The sequence below is a fragment of the Lontra canadensis genome, unplaced genomic scaffold (assembly GCF_010015895.1).
Source record: "Lontra canadensis isolate GAN:19392208 unplaced genomic scaffold, GSC_riverotter_1.0 scaffold14, whole genome shotgun sequence".
NCBI lineage: Eukaryota > Metazoa > Chordata > Mammalia > Carnivora > Mustelidae > Lontra > Lontra canadensis.
In genome coordinates this window covers 7,135,081-7,152,044 of record NW_022631008.1, presented here as the reverse complement: position 1 = coordinate 7,152,044, position 16,964 = coordinate 7,135,081, and the positions used below count along the sequence as shown (strand labels likewise).

Sequence of the window (16,964 nt, the reverse complement as noted above, 5' to 3'; positions counted from 1 at the left end):
AACCCCAAGATCAAGAGTTGCATGCCCTACATACTAAGCCAGCCAGGTGCCCACCCCTGTTGCTTCATTTGATTTGATTTTTAAAGAACTGTGGTTTTCCCCTAATATATATATATATTAGTGTTAATATGTATATTAGTGTTAATATTTTTTGACATGTTGAGGGCAGCTGGGTGGCTTAGTTGTTGAGTGTCTGCCTTTGGCTCAGGTCATGATCTCAGGGTCCTGGGATTGAGCCCCGCATCGGGCTCCCTGCTCAGTGGGGAGCTGGCTTCTCCCTCTCTCACCCTCCCTTCTTGTGTTCCCACTCTCGCTGTCTCTCTCTCTCTGTCAAATAAATAAATAAATAAAATCTTTAAAAAAAATATTTTTTGACATGCTATATAAATTTATTGTATTAGCTTACCTAGAAAATGAATTTTTCTAGATAAATTTTCAAATTTGAATAAGAAGTTGACTTAAAATAGTTAATAGTGAGAAAAAAAAGTTAATAGTGAGCTAATCTTTGGATATAAACTCTGCTTTACTTGCCACTAGGTGGACCCATTCTCATAATGAACTGAGGAAAACTGAAAAATGTTCTTTTTTTTTTTTTTAAATATTGAAGACCTGTTATACTAAACTTGTAGTTAATGATTTTTTTTTTTAACAACAAATACATGATCTTCCAAATTTTTCTGCAGAGATTTGCTTTCATGAAGTTTTTATAACTATATCTTACTTTAAAACTCTAGTCATCTGTTAGTGGTTTAAAGTATAATAAGACTAAAACTTTATGTATTTGTATAACAAGGAATATTAAAAGAGCTGTGGTACTTTCTTAATTTATATTTCATCACATGACTTAATAACTTAATTAGCAATTATTCTTACATTTTCTATTCATAAAAATATCTTGCTAGAGTAAAAGTTAGAATGAAAAACAGTAGTGGTTTAGGTGAGAAACATTTTTACCTTAGAATATTTGTTGCTTAAATTGGTCTGAAATATAAAGCAGAAGGAAAATTTACATGTTGGTTTAGATTCATGTTGTGAAAAAATGTCTGTTTATAGGTAACTTTGTAATTTTTGAGGCCCCTTTCCTTAAGAAGCAATGGGGATAATAGAATTTATAGTTTCATGATTACAGTCGTTTATTTCTAAGGGGTATTTTTCCTGTTCAAGGTTGAGCTGTTTTTATCTCTTTAGAAACTTATTTCAGTTGTATCCTTGTTATCAATTATTGTCAACCTCTGTGACTTAACCAGCTTCTTCTCAGACTGTAAACATAGGAAACATATCTAAGCCTCTTATATTAAATGATACCCCCCTCCCCACATCCCACACCTTTCTTCTTCTTTTATATTTCCCCTTCCGCTTCCCAGCTGATTTTTTGAAAGATGGATACTTGAATTCACTTATTCCCATTCACTACATTGCAATCTGGAGTCCTCCCTGTGCACTCTTACACAAATAGTGACTTTCACTTCAATTGTGACATTTAAACAGTTGAACAGTCATGTCTTGAAACTTTTGTTGTTGTTGTTGTTGTATGTGACTCCATGTTCTCTTTGTTTTCTTGACCCCATGGCTTTTATTCTTAGTCTTTTTTATAAATAAGTTTTCCTCCCTTACTTACTCTTGAAAGGTTGGTTTTCTTCAGATTTCATTATAATTTTTGTCTCTTAAATTTTACATACCCATTCTTAGTGATCTTATCTGTACCACAGCCCTCTTTCCTAGTTCAGTATATGTTGATTATTCTTTAATTTGCAGCTCTAGCCAGCTTTCCACCTCTCTGTGAAGCTCTTTGCTATTTTTCCCCCAAATACTTTGAAGTCTCAGAAGAACCTTAAACTCCTCATCACCAACTGTACTCATTACCATGCCAACATTTTTTTTTTTAAGTAGCAAAAACCTTTTTTGGAAAGAAATCTTACCGTGTTACAGAAATGACATGAAAATGATACTTTTATTTGTATACCTTTAGAAATGTATCAAAAAATAAAAATGTATCAAAGTTACATCTTTGATAAATTCAGTTAAAAACAAGTGTTTTGGAATATGTTTTTAATGCCTATTGCAGACTTACATCAGCATCTCACTTTAACTTCTAGGTTGTATTTTTTTTTTAAGAATTTATTTTATTTATTTATATGAGAGAGAGCATGAGCAGGGAGAGAGGCAAAGGGAGAGGTAGAAGGCGACTTCCCACTGAGCAGAGAGCCTGACATGGTGCTCCATCCCAGGACCCCAAGTTTATGACCTGAGCCAAAGGCAGATGCTTAACTGACTGAACCACCCAGGTGCCCCTCACTTTATTAACTGGATTTAAAAACAGTCTTCATTATTGAGCTGCATTCATTTTTAATGTACAATTTAATGATGTAGATACCCATGAAACTACAACCAAGGTTCAGAGCATTTGCATCTTATGCCCCTTTGTGTTCAGCCTCTCTTCAACCCTTAGTTACAGATTAGGCAATCACTTCCTACCTTCTGTCACTATAGATTAATTTGGATTTTTTAGAAATTGTTTTAATTGAAATATATTTGACATCTGACATTGTGGAAATTTAAGGTGTACAGCATGTTAATTTGATATATTTATACATTGTAATATGGTTGCCATTGTAGCAATAATTAGCACCTCTATCATGTTACATAATTTTTTTTTTAGTGGTTGGAATAATTAAGTTTTCTCAGGTTTGATGAGCATAATACAATACTGTTGTTTATATTCACTATGCTGTGCATTAAATCTCTAGCTCTTACTACTCATTGCAAATTTGTTTTAGTTAATTAATTTAAATTTGTTTACATTTAAATAACTCTGTCCTATACCTCCTTCCCGCCCCCATTTCCTGGTAACTACTGTTTTACTCTTCTGACTTTATGAGTCTGGCTTTTTTTATTTTCACATATAAGTAATATCATACTGTACTTGTCTTTCGCTGTCTGACTTATCTCCCTTATTTAGCATAATATGTCAAGGTTCATCTGTGTTGTTGTAAATGGCAGAATGTTCTTTCTCCTGACTAAAGTTCCATTACATGCACCCGCCCCCCCCCCCCCCCCTTACATATTCCTTCATCCATTGATGGGTGCTTAGGTTGTTTCCATATCTTGGCTATTGTCAGTAATGCTGCAATAAACAAGGAAGTGCATATATCTCAATATTCTATTTTCATTTCCTTTGGGTGCATATAGTGGAATTTCTAGATCATATGGTAGATGTATTTTTAATTTTTTGAGGAACCTCCATGTTTTCCATAGTGGTTGAACCAATTTACATTCCCACCAGCAGTGTAGGAGAGTTCCCCTTTCATCACATCCATGCCAGTACTTATCTCTTGTTGCCTTGGTGATAACCATTTTAACAGGTGTGATGTGATATCTCATTGTGGTTTGGATTTATATTTCCCTGATGGTTAGTGATCTTAAGTATCTTTTAATATACCCATTGGCCATTTTGATGTCTTTAGAAAAATGTCTTTTGAGATCCTATGGCCATTTTTAAATTGGCTTTTTTTTTGTTATTGAGTTGTATGAGTTCCTTATATATTTTGGATATTAGTCCCTGATATAATGTACGGTTTGCACAATTTCTTTCCCATTCTGTAGATTGCCATTTCATTTCATTTTATTTATGTATTTATTTGGGCAGAAGCTTTAAGTTTGATGTAGTTTCATTTGTTGATGTTTGCTTTGGTGGTTTGTGCTTTTGGTTTCATATCCAAAAAATCATTGGCAAGATCAGTGTTGAGTAGTTTTTCCCCTATATTTTTTTCTGGAGTTTTATGGCATTGGATCTTATGTTTAAGTCTTTGATCTGTTTTGAGTTAATTTTTGTGAATAGTGTAAGATGGGGTCCAGGTTTATTGTTCTGCATGAACATCTTTTGTTGAAGAGACTGACATTCCCCATTCAGTGTTCTGGGTCCCCTTATTGAATATTAGTTGACTGTATATGCAGGAGTTTAATCCTAGGTTCCCTGTTCTATTCCATCAGTCTATATGTCTGTCTTTATACCAGTACCATACTGTTTTTACTCACTACAGTTTTGTGGTATAATTTGAAGTCAGGAAGTATGATGCCTCCAATTCTGTTATTTTTCCTAAGACTGCTTTGGCTATTCAGGGTCTTTCATGTTTCCACACACATTTTTGCATATTATAGACTTTATGTAAAAGAAATTTGTATATATGGACTTTCTGTTTTTTTGTTTTCTGCTTTCACACAGGTTTTAAAATCATCCTCATTGTATTTATTTGTAATTCATTCATTTTTATGGCTGAATAGTAGTTATGGAATGGATATACTACATATTTATCCCTTCACCTGATGGTTGACATTTGGGGTATCTGCACTTTTTGGCCATTATAAATAAAGTTGCTGTGGACATTAATCTTTATGTATGTCTTTGCACATATATTTTTATTTTTCTTCAGTAAATAACTAGGATTAGAATGTCTGGGTCATTTGATGTAGATGTATGTTTAACTTTTTAAGAAATTGCCAAACTGTTTTCTAAAGTGATTGTGTTATTTTATATTTCTACCAGCAGTGCATGAGGGTTTCAATTCCTCTATATCCTCACTTACATATGACATTGTTAGTCTTTTTGATTTTAACTATTTTAATTGCTGTGTAGGGGATTGCATTGTGATTTTCATTTTCATCTTAATGATAATGATATTGACTGTCTTTTCATGTACTTCTTGATCATTTACACACATTCTTTTGTAAAGTGTCTTGAAATCTTTTGCTCAGTTTTAAAAAAATATTAGGTTTTTGTTTTATTACTGAGTTGTAAGATTTACTTATATATTCTGGATAGAAGTTCTTTATTAGATATATGTAATGAAAATATATTTTGTGGCAATTTTTTTTTCCTTTTTTTTTTCTTTTTAGAGGAAGAGAGAGCTAGGGGAGGAGAAGAGGGAGAGAGAGACTCTTAACCAGGCTCCACACCTAGCATGCAGTCCGATGTGGGGCTCGATTTCAGGACCCTGAGATCATGCTCTGAGCCAAAATTAAGAGTCAGGACACTTAGCAACTGAGCCACCCAGGTGTCCCCTGGTGTTTTTATTTTCTCAATGACATCTTTCAAAGAGTAGACATTTACCTTTATGAAGTAGCACTATTTATCAATATTTCCTTTTATTTCATGTTTTATCTGAGAAGTCTTTTCCTACACTAAGGTTGCAAAGATTTTCTTCCATATTGTCTCCTAGAAGTTTTGTAATTCTTTGAGTTTATTTATATATTTGATTTTTGGTTGCTCTTTATTAGGATGCTTTATATACAAAAAATAGAGTAGTTTGTTAAGATATAGTCTTAAATGTCGAGATATCTTTACATTAAACAGAGATAATAGGAAAAGCTTCATTTTCGATGTTTGTAGGAGAGTGACTTAAATAATGTCATGTTAATAATGTCAACCAAACTATTTTAATTACTTCTTCAAAGTAGTTAAAATGATTTAAAAATGCAGTCATTTTTGGAATTTATGAAGCTCATTTGCAGCTTTTCAGAATATAGAGGTAGGACTGCATTTGAATATGTACTGAAAAAAGGTTTAAGAAAAAATTCTTTTTCTCAGGTTTTTCTTCTGCAAGTTTATTTTACCTTTTTAAAGAGTTATTTATTTAAGGGATAGAGAGTAGCAAGGAGGGGCTGAGGGAGAAGGAAAGAAAGTCTTAGGCAACCTCCACACATAGCACAAGGCTGGATGTGGAGCTTGATCTCAGGACCATGAGATTATGACCTGAGCGGAAACCAACAGTCCAACTGACTGAGCCATCCAGCTGCTCCCTGAAGGTTTGTTTTAAATGTTATAAAATAACGTAAAGACATTGTCAGTTTCTAAGAGAACATCAAAGTAGTTTTATTTTTATGGTACTATATATCCGTCAATTATTTTAGACCCAGTCAAGTGTTGTGTGTATGTGTGCTTGATAAAAACACTTTCTTATTTAAAGTGCTTGGATTCTTTTTTTTTTTTTTTCTTTGAAGATTTATTTTTCATTTGAGAGAGAGAGAGAGTGAGAGAGTGGGCACAAAGGGAGAGGGAGAAGCAGATTCCCCGCAAGCAGGGAGCCCGATGTGGGGCTCTATCCCAGGACCTTGGGATCATAGCCTGAGCTGAGGGCAAATGCTTAACTGACTGAGCCATCCAGGCATCCTCAAAGTACTTAGAATCCTTTAGTTTTAAGAGAAATCTTTAGACTTTAGAGGTGATTTGTAACCAGTATATACTAAACTTCTTGCTAATGAGACAAATTAGATTCTAAGAACTTAAACTGATGAGTTACTAAGCTGTAAGAGAGGGCCAAGTTTTTTAAAATGTAGTTATTTTATAAAGTCATTAAAATGTTTTGCTTACAGGTTGGAATTTTAAAGTCAAATGTGGCTTTTGAAGTGATATTTTAGTTTTAAACCAAAGCTACTTTATTTTCTAGGTGTTCATTGTACCCATGGTTTCAATCGCACTGGTTTCCTCATATGTGCCTTTTTGGTGGAGAAAATGGATTGGAGGTATTGTTTCTTGTTATAATGGAAGATTAGTAATTGATAAAGAATTTTACCGATTTTTTTTAGTTTTAGCATTTTATATTGTCAAATTTTTGGTGAAGTCCTGATTAATAATATTTAAAGTGGTTTTCATTTTAGACTTGATTAGTCTTAGAATATCATTTATTACCTGGTATTTTGTCCTAAGTAGCATTTTAGTTGAATGTTTGTGGATATTTATATACTATATATTTTCTTTCCAGATTTTTTTCACATCTTCCAGAATTATCAGAAACAAGTTTACTCAAAATCTTTTTTTTAATATTCACCTTTGGAAGTTACTATTGTTATTATTGTTCTTTTTTTCTTTTCTTTTTTAAAGAACCTAGCTCATGCCCAACGTGGGGCTCAAATTTACGACCCTGAGGTCAAGTTGCATGCTCTAATTACTAAATCGTCCAGATGCCCCTTGTTCTTTTCATTTTTAATAATACTTTTATTTTTTATAGCTGCTGAATATTAGGAAAAACCTGTAATGGTATATGGAGAAGGTGTTTTGGGGACAGTTACTCTGTATGAACCAATCAAGTAAACATGGCTTTATTGAAGTACCTTTTTAGATCCTGGGAGATTAGAACCTTTGTTGCCTCAGATTCCTTGGGCAAATGGGATATTACTACCTGGATTTTCTTGTTTACTGATTGAGGGTCATTATTTTTGTTTATAAAACCTCAACACAGTAGGTCCTTCTCTGAATGTAATCAGTTGAAGTACACATATTGTATATTTCCCTGTTCACACATCCTCTGGTTCTCTGCTGCGTGCTCTTCTAGCTCTGCCTTTCTGGCCTTTGAGGTGCTTTTGACAGTAACCCCAGACTCCTTGTCAGTGTGTGCTTTAGCCTCTCTCTGATGACCTTTGTTCTTTTTATCAGATCTGTTGAAAGTTCTTAAAAGCTAGCATGCTTTTACTTTTATTCATATTGGCGTTCACATTTCTTTGATTTCCCTTAGAGTTCGATCTCAACCTTAAAGCCTTTATATACATTTTTCACAGACTTTACCAAGCTCTCTCCTGTACAGTCATTGCAGCTTACCTCTCCAGGGTTTAGGGATTATCCATGTACCTTGTATTAAAGCTGTTTCAGATTTGTCCTTTAGTAGATTGAATGCCTTGGGCCTGGGGAATATGATTTGTCCATTTTGTAAACCTTTACCGTACTTCCTTTGGTGACTGAAATAGAATGAGTTTTGATAAATCTGCGTAAATGAAGAAAAGTGAGGAAATTCCATGGTGTTTGTTTTCCATAGTATTGAAGCAGCAGTTGCTACTTTTGCTCAAGCCAGACCACCAGGAATTTATAAAGGTGATTATTTGAAAGAACTTTTTCGTCGCTATGGTGATATAGAGGAAGCACCACCCCCACCTCTGTTGCCAGATTGGTGTTTTGAGGATGATGAAGATGAAGATGAGGATGAGGATGGAAAAAAGGAATCAGAACCTGGGTCAAGTGCCTCCTTCGGCAAAAGGAGAAAAGAGCGGTTAAAACTGGTAATGTTTAAAAATATTATAGTCTTTATTTCTTCTGAAAGCTTATTGAGATTTATGTATTTGTTTAGCTAGATTTTAAAGTTATTTCATTCTGGCTGTTTCTAAAGATTCTTGATAGCCATGAGTCTGCCTTTTCTATGGGAAAAGCTTGTTAAGAAGTTCACTTAGTTTTTGATTCTTAGGTAAACCAAAGAACTCTTACATATTAGATTGAGAACTTACTATTTTTTGCAAAGTATTGGAAGATTCCAGCTACATAGTGAAATTTTTTTTACTGATGCTTTACAAAATTGTCACATAGTTAAAATAACTTCCCGTATAAATTCTGTTCTTCCCAGTGGTTGGTATTTTCATATTTTCTATAACATTGAACTGAGAAGACTCTTCTATGGACAATTCCCATTGAAAGGGCTAACAAAAACTATTAGGAATTGTTTTCTTGGGAGGATAGGAGAGATACTGAGAAGAAAAGTACTGATTGTACTTGTACACACACAAGTATATGGTACAGGCTGAAGGGAAAAGTTAGGGAAAGTGTGGAGATAAGTAAATGTTAATGAAGTAATAAATAAGGAGTGTGGGATATCATAGTTGAGCAGTAAAGACTATACAACTCATTTATTAGTAGGCAGTGATTCACAGGCAAGGAAGAAAATGCCTTATTTTTATGTAAATCGAATGATGTAGTTATTTGGGCTTTTTTTTTTTTAAGACTTTATTTATTTATTTGACAGAGAGAGAGAGGGATCACAAGTAGGCAGAGAGGCAGGCAGAGAGAGGGGGAAGCAGGCTCACCACTGAGCAGAGAGCCCGATCCCAGGACCCTGAGATCATGACCTGAGCCAAAGGCAGAGGCTTAACCCACTGAGCCACCCAGGCGCCCCTATTTGGGCTTTTTAAAAAAAGTTCCTTGCTTGAAAAACATTATTTTAATATATATTTACACATTTTAAACTTCAAGACTTTGAGGCCACTGAAAAGTGTTAGTTGCTTTGAAACATAGAAATAATTTAAAAAGTAATGTATTTTCTTAGTCTAACTCATTGATTACAGAATCACATATCTAGAAAAATAAGAATCACATTCTAAGGAAACGCTAATAGCATAACATAACATAGCATAGATGATTACCTTCTTATAGTATCATTTTTGTAAGGAAATTCATCTTTATTTTTTAAAAATAGTGTTAACCATGAACATATGCTAATGTGTTTTTGCATTACAATATAATATTTGAATGTGTAAAAGAGCTTAAAGCAAAGAGTTACTGTTTCACAGAATGTGCTAAAGTTTGCAGGGTTTTTCCCCCCCAGCAGAAGGGGTCTTAAAAATGACATTTATTTTATAATATCAAGTACCATTAAATCTCTGTAGTGGCAGAAGAGCTTCAGCAGCATTAAGAGAAACATAGCCAAGATGGGCATGTTTCTTTAGGGAATATAAAGGATATTTAAAATAAAATCCCTGGGTGCCTGGGTGGCTCAGTCGTTAAGCATCTGCCTTCTGCTCAGGTCATGATCCCAGGACTCATGATCCCAGAGTCCTGGGATCGAGCCCTGCATCCGGCTCCCTGCTCGGCGGGAAGCCCATTTCTCCCTCTCCCACTCCCCCTCTCTCGCTGTGTCTCTCTGTCAAATAAATAAACAAAATCTTAAAAAAAAAAAAATCCCCATTCTAGTTTTTCCTGTTTTGTTTTGTCAGTTACTAAGAGCAGTGTTTAAAAATTTCCCACTACGGGGAAGCCTGGGAGACACAGTTGGTTAAACGTTCATCTCTTGATTTTGGCTCAGGTCATGATTTCCAGGTTATGAGATAGAGCCCTTTGTTGGGCTCCATGCTGGGCATGGGGCCTACTTGGGATTCTTTCTTTCCTGCTCCTCCTGCCCTCTTCCCCCACAAATACCCCACTATGATTGTGGATTTATCTCTTTTTCCTTCTAGTTCTGTCAAGTTTTGCTTTATTATTTTGAGGTGATACTATTTAGTTTATACAAATGTGTGTAAAGGATTATTAAATCTTAACTGTGTCTTCACTTTTAGCATTAAAAATATCTAATGTTAGTATGATTGACTGCCCAAGCATCCTTTTGGATAATGTTAATATGTATTATCTTTTTTCTATCCTTTTGCTTTCAGACTTTATTTATCTTTTATTTAAGGTATGTCTGCATTGCATTGTTGGGTTTTGTTTATCCAATGAATAATTTTTGCTTTATTGGAGTATTTGGTCCTTGCGCATTTATTTTACTGATATAGTTAGATTTAAAACTTACAGTTTTAACTCCCCTGCCATGGTATGCTCCTTTTTATCTTCTTTCTTACCTTCTTTATGCTTAATTGTTTTTATATCACCCCAAGCCATTGCTTGTTAGTTATACATTCTTTTACTGTTCTTTTACTGGTTAGTCAAGATTTCAGTATGTATCTTTGACTTGTTAAAGTCTGGTATATTTTAGTACTTTTGCCACTTTTTAAACAATGCAAGAATTCTAGAACCTTTGGTTGCATTTACCTCTTCCTGCCTTTTTATTATTGTGTATCTTAATTCTACAAGTGTTTTAAACCCCATAAGGTGACATCATCATCATTATCATCATCATTTTATACAGCAAATATTCATTAAATAAACCCACAAATTTATCCTTTCTGGTGCTCATCTTTCATCTATTTTTGTGGTTCCAATGGGATAGTTTTTCTTCTAAACGAAGAGTTCCCTTTAGTATTTTCTTTCTTGTGAGTCTGCTGCAACACATTTTCTCAGTATCTGTGTAAAAATGTCTATTTCTTGACATCATTTGAAGAATGTTTGTTTTGGGCATAGAATTTTGGCTTGGCACTTTGAAGATATCATTCCATAATCCATTTCTATTAAGAAGTTGCTTCTCTGAAGCTAATTTCTTTTTGTTTTTGGTTCTCAGCAATTTTATTATGATATGTCTACCCAGAGTTTTTTTGTGTTTATTCTGCTTTCTATTTATAGTGATTCTTGAATCTATGGTTGGATTTGTTGTTTTAGACAATTCTCAGCCATTATCTCTTCGAATATTGGTTCACATCCATTCTTTTTCTCTTCTGGGACTCACCCAGAAGATGTGTTTCCCACCCCTCCTCCCCGAATGTCTCTTATGTTCTTTCTATATTTTCTACTCATTTTTTCCCCCCATTTTTCAATTTGGATATTTTCTTCTGACCTCTTTCTTCCAGTTTACTAATCCCAGTTTAGCTTTGTCTGAGTTGATGTTCAATTTATCCATTAAGTACGTAATTTCAGTTATTTCACTTTTGGAATTTTCATTTGAGTTTTAAAATAGTTTCAGTTCTTTGTTGGAATTCTTCATCTGGTCATTTAGGTTTTTTAATTTATTAATCCCAGTTTTTTTTTTTTTAAGATTTTATTTATTTATTTGACAGACAGAGATCACAGGTAGGCAGAGAGGCAAGCAGAGAGAGAGGAGGAAGCAGGCTCCCTGCTGAGCAGAGAGCCTGATGCGGGGCTCGATCCCAGGACCCTGGGATCATGACCTGAGCCAAAGGCAGAGGCTTTAACCCACTGAGCCACCCAGGCGCCCCAATCCCAGTTATTTTAAAACCTGTGTCAGATACCTAATTGATGTGGATCTCTTCTGGATCTTTAGTTTTTATTCTTTTGATTTCGATTGTTTATTTTTTGTCATGCCTGCATATTTCTGCTTCTTAGTCATTATGTATGAAAAATTGTGGGAAAAAATTGAGACTTTTGCATCATGTTTTCTTCCTTCAGAGAACATTTTTTTGTTTCTACACAGGGTTAAGAGTAGGACATCTTAGCTCAGTCAAGGATGGAATTTTCAGAAACTAGTCTTCAATTTTGGGGAACTGGTCTCTTTTTGGTTCAGCTTAATTCCCAGAGTGTAGCCGTTTGGGGATCCTAACCGAAAGCCTAAATAGGATGCTTCCTCCTTAGTGGCTTTGAAACTCCAGTTTTTGTTTCTCTATTCCTGTGATATTGCTGAAAGCGTGTTCAGCCTTTTAGCCTCTTACCTACCATTTTGGAAACAGTGCCCGTAGAGGAAGACCAGTACCAGATGTGTAGCTCCCCTCTCTGGATTCCTTTCCTTCTGAGTTCTTGGCTCTTCAAGCCTTTACTGCCTTTCTGCTTCTCCAGTGTCTTCAAACAAGCGCTTTTAACATTTTGTCTAGCTTTTTCTCGTGGCTACAGAATTGATTTCAATAACTAGGCGCCATTGCCAAAAGCAGAAATCTTTCTTTCTCCTGTTTTGGAGAAAGCAGGTAGGTTTGATTTCAAAGTGGTTAAGTAGTTTTTCCCTCTTTTCAAGTCATAACTGATAAATTATAAAATTATTAAATATATTTTTTACTTATAAAAGTAGTATACTTACATTAAAGAAAATTTGAAAACAAAAGAAACAACTTATAATTCTTTAACTTTTGTCTTACTACTGGCATTTTGTCATCTTAGAAGAATTTCTTCCCATTTACTTATCTAATTTAAAAGTGTACACAAATGACATAAAGATCAGGTTTCTTTATAAAAGTACAAACATCTAGAAGTATATAGAGTAAAAAGTGAAGGTCTTTTTGCTCCCTCCCAACTGCTCTCTTCTTTTTAGTAATTTTTCTAGATATTTACTTGTCTATGCATTTACATACATATGTTCAGTTTTGACCTTACCTTCTCCACTCCTTCTTAATGTAAATGTATTTTTCTGCAACTTTTTTTTTCTTTTTTAACTTGGGTATCTTCTTTTAGTACATTTTTAACTACTTCGTTCTTTTTAGGTAATGCCAGAGGAAACAGTTTATATAAAGCAAACAGTATTTCTTTACAAGATGAGAGAAGATATCAATCCATACAATAATTACAGACTATTATGAAAAAGTACCAATTAGAGATCTTGGAAATGATAATTAAAAAATCCAACAACTCAGTTAGATGGGTTGGATAACAGGTTGAAGGTAGCCGTAGAGGAAGTTACCAAGCTGGAGGATTTAGCCAGGAAATTCTTCCTGGATGCAGCATAAAAAGACAAAGAAATGTGAAAAAGTTTAGAGTTCGTTAGTGATTTATATGAATGACTTAACACTATGAAATGTCACAGAGGGGACACATCTGAGGATTATTTTCTGTAATGCAGTAGGGCCAGGTCAGATTAGTGATTTTTAAGAAGCTAATGGGAGGTGAGAAGATGGGAACAGAATTGGGGGTCCTCACTAGGACTCAGCATATGGTTGTACTCACAGCCAAGTTTATTACAGCAATGTACTAAGGATATACAGTTGGGTGATAAGGGAAGAAGATAAGTACAGTCTGGTGGATTCTGTATGCAGGCTTTCTTGTGCTCTCTTCTTCCCATGAGGGGTTGTGCAGAGCTCACTGTCTGAGCAGCAATGAAGATGTAGCAACATGTGTGATGTTACTGCCTAGGAAAGCTCATTTGAGTCTTAGTGGCCAAGGTTTTACTGAAGCCTGGTCACATAGGCAGCCTCTGCATAGTGTGTACTGAAATTTCCAGAATCCCAGAAGGAATGCATTTGTTCAGTGTAAGTGGTATTGTTTGTACGAATAGTCTAGGCATGGTGAATTACCTTTATCAGTTGACTAAGGGCACTCAGAATCTTGTTCCCAGATGCCAGTCAGGGGCCAAGCTTGTAAGTAGTCCTGCTGTGTTAACTTTTTTCTGCATGCTCGTACCGACTAGTCATTCAAGTAGTTTAGTTATGATAAAAAAGGGAGAGTAAGGGTGATTGCTTGATGCAGATATAGTCAGAAAAGGCTTTTTAGTATGGAGTGAACTCTAAAATATTTATTACTTGTGGATAAGTGGCTGGTAGAATCAGTGATCTTGAAAATAAAGGTTGGGGAATAAATGATAGAGTGACGTCTGAGGAAGTGAAAGGGAATGGAGTTCAAAAGCAGATGGAGAAGTGGGTCTTCAATAAGTGGAGGGAAAATCTCATCCATAGCACTGAGATTGAGGTTTTTTCCTCAGTGAATTTCAGCTGCTATGTGTGGGAGTACAGAAGACTAATGGTAGGTTGATATAAGGTTGGGTATACTTGGTGTGGGTCTGATGGAAGGATAAAAGATTGAGGAGTACTGGGGATATTAGGCAAAAATAATTGAAGTAATCAGCTGTAGAGTCTTTGAATAGGAAGTAAAGTCAGGATGGGGGCTGTTAGCCTGTGAAAAGAGAGAAGTGATAGGATTGTTAGTCTTGGTAAAATTGATAAGTGAGCATAGGGTAAAAGAGTTAAGCTATTTAATGAAAGAGGTCGGAGAGTGATGTGTTGGAGTTAGAGTGTACTCAGTGTGAGTTGAATTGATGAATCAAAAGGTGGAGCAGCATGGAATAATGATGACAGCTATGGAGCAGGTTGTTGAAGTTAAGCAAAGGTGATGGTCATTGAAAATAAAATTACTGAACTATGAAGCCTAAGTTGTTTGATGTGTCCAATTACCTCATGGATGTTGATGTTACCAGTGTAACAATAGAAGTTAGCACAGTGAGAAATAATATTTTTAATCAACGTGGGGAAATGAGCGGAGGTGAGTACATAAAGAATAGTGTTTTACTACTTTAGATTCTCTACTTGCAAGTAACAGAAATTAGCTCAAACCAGCTTAAGTAATAAGAGGAAATTGTTGTGAGCATCTGAGTAGGACTCAAACCCAGTAATATAGCCAGCTATCAGGAAGGGACTGGAGCCTGGACCTGGAAAACTATTTAGAACTTAGTTTCTGCTCTTTGTTCTTATTTTTTCATCTTTGCTTTTCTCTCCTATTTCTCTCTCCTTTTGTGTCATTTATCTCACTGGCTTTGTCTTTTAAGAATGGCTCTTTGTTATTCCTTATTTACCTGGGAGCTTATAATTATCCTATATCTTCTGAACTTATTTGTTGTAATTTTAGCCACATGCAGAGACTCCCTGAATCCTAATTCCAGGTTACCAGAAGAGAGAATCCTGTTGGTTCAGATTGAGTTAGTGGTTTGCTTATGCTCCCATCAACTTTGGCTGGAGTGGGATGCTATCTTGTAATGTTTTATAACATGGCTGTTAGGGTCCTGTCTTCACAGCTCTTCAAGAGTCCTGTGTGCCACCAGCTGCAGTGGATGTCTCCTGTACCACAGTCGAGTGGTATAGCTGAATGGAGTTAGTGTAAATGGAAATGAAAGAAGAACTTTTGAGAGTCCAGGAGAGCAAGTGAAGATATAGGAGAATGGTTTATACTGCCCCCCATGGGACTTGGGCAGTGGGCCAATGAGTAGCTTTTCCTTATGAGAGAAGTGGTCTCCTTGGTGAAGAGTTAGTTCTTAGTTAAAGACATAAGGGGATAGGGTATTCATGAAAAAGGTTGAGGTAGTAGGGTAGGTTATTTATGAAAAAGAGATCCCAGGGTTTATATTGAAACTGTTTGGGAAGGTGATTGGTGATAAGATGAACCAGAGAGAGAGGGCTCTAAAGCAGTGAGGATAGGACCATCAAAGAGGAAAGATGAAGGGCGCCTGGATGGCTCAGCGGGTTAAAGCCTCTGCCTTCAGCTCAGGTCATGATCCCAGGGTCCTGGGATCGAGCCCCACATCGGGCTCTCTGCTCAGCATGGAGCCTGCTTCTCCCTCCCTCTCTCTCTACCTGCCTCTCTGCCTACTTGTGATCTCTGTCAAAAAAAAAAAAGGAAAGATGACTGGAGACTTGATTTTGGATGATGTCAACAGTATGGTTGACAGGCATGAGAAGTATAGATAGAAGTAATTGGCAAATTAATGGTTGGAAAACTTTCATTTTCCTGTTATTTCCATCTGAGTTGAAGGTAGTTAACAGAGGCAGTCCAAGCGTGACTAATTTTTGTAGCTCCATCTCAAAGCAGTGAGCTTATTTTGGCTTGAGACTTTATTTTTGTTAGCATTCCCCTTTCTTGACTATGGTTTGAAGTGATGGACTCTTGTAGTGAATTCTGATAGTTCCATTTGGGTTTTTAACAGTTGCACTATACTTGGCCCTCACTTTCCTGACACCTTTGTTCATCTTTTGAGCACATGCTATTATTGATTTGGAGGAGTATGACTAACAGTTAGGTTGCTTGCTCCTTTGAGTCAATGTCTGGGATCATGTCTTTGGAAAAAACCTATTAGTGCATTTTCTTCATTACTAAAATATCCTTGTTACACATAACATACATACTTGCTTACTCATTCTCTACCACACACACCTTTTATGTGTAATTTGCACACCCGCCCCATCTTCTCTAATGGTTTTTTCAGTTTTCCTCTAACTGATCACTGATTCCTTTTGTCCTTTTTTGTGGTAGCCATATGAATTTCCATTTTAAGCCTGGCAGACTCTGTTAATGAAATATACCTGTTTCATCTTAAGCATACATTATCTTCTTTTCACTTTGGAAATTTCTTTATTCCCACAAACTGAAATGGTAGTTTGTTAAAAAGTGAAAGTAAACGTCAAAGACTTTGAGTCTCAGTTATAGTACGTTTGAAAATAGTTCCAGACTTAAGACATTGCTGTTTAGATTTAGTGATACTTTTAGAAATTACCGTGTAATTTTGAATAATATAAAATACTTTTGTCAGAAGAAACTTGTAATGACAGTAAACAGCAAATTAAGTTGAAAAATTACTAAGCACATGGGATCTCTGGGTGGCTCAGTGGGTTAAGCATCTGCCTTTGGCTCAGGTCATGATCCCAGGGTCCTGGAATCGAATCCCACATTGGGCTCTTTGCTCAGTGGGGAACCTGCTTCTCCCCCTGCCTGCTGCTTCCCCTGTGTGTGCATGTGCTCTTTCTCTCTCTGAGATAGATGAATAAAATCTAAAAAAAAAAAAAAAAAGATACTAAATAGTATTTGTGTAAAAAGTGCTTAATTCTTAGTGTTTTTTAAGGACTTATTCCTACCGTTTTTTACT

The 16,964-nt window shown here is 35.6% G+C and overlaps 1 protein-coding gene across 1 annotated transcript in view; it reads left to right on the top strand.

Moving 5' to 3' along the window:
- RNGTT (RNA guanylyltransferase and 5'-phosphatase) overlaps positions 1-16,964 on the top strand; it is a 329,799-nt gene that overhangs the window by 18,893 nt on the left and 293,942 nt on the right. The window contains exons 5-6 of the mRNA XM_032858093.1: positions 6,444-6,519; positions 7,806-8,046. Of these exons, the coding sequence (XP_032713984.1) occupies positions 6,444-6,519; positions 7,806-8,046 (317 nt within the window). The remainder of the gene's footprint in view (positions 1-6,443; positions 6,520-7,805; positions 8,047-16,964) is intronic.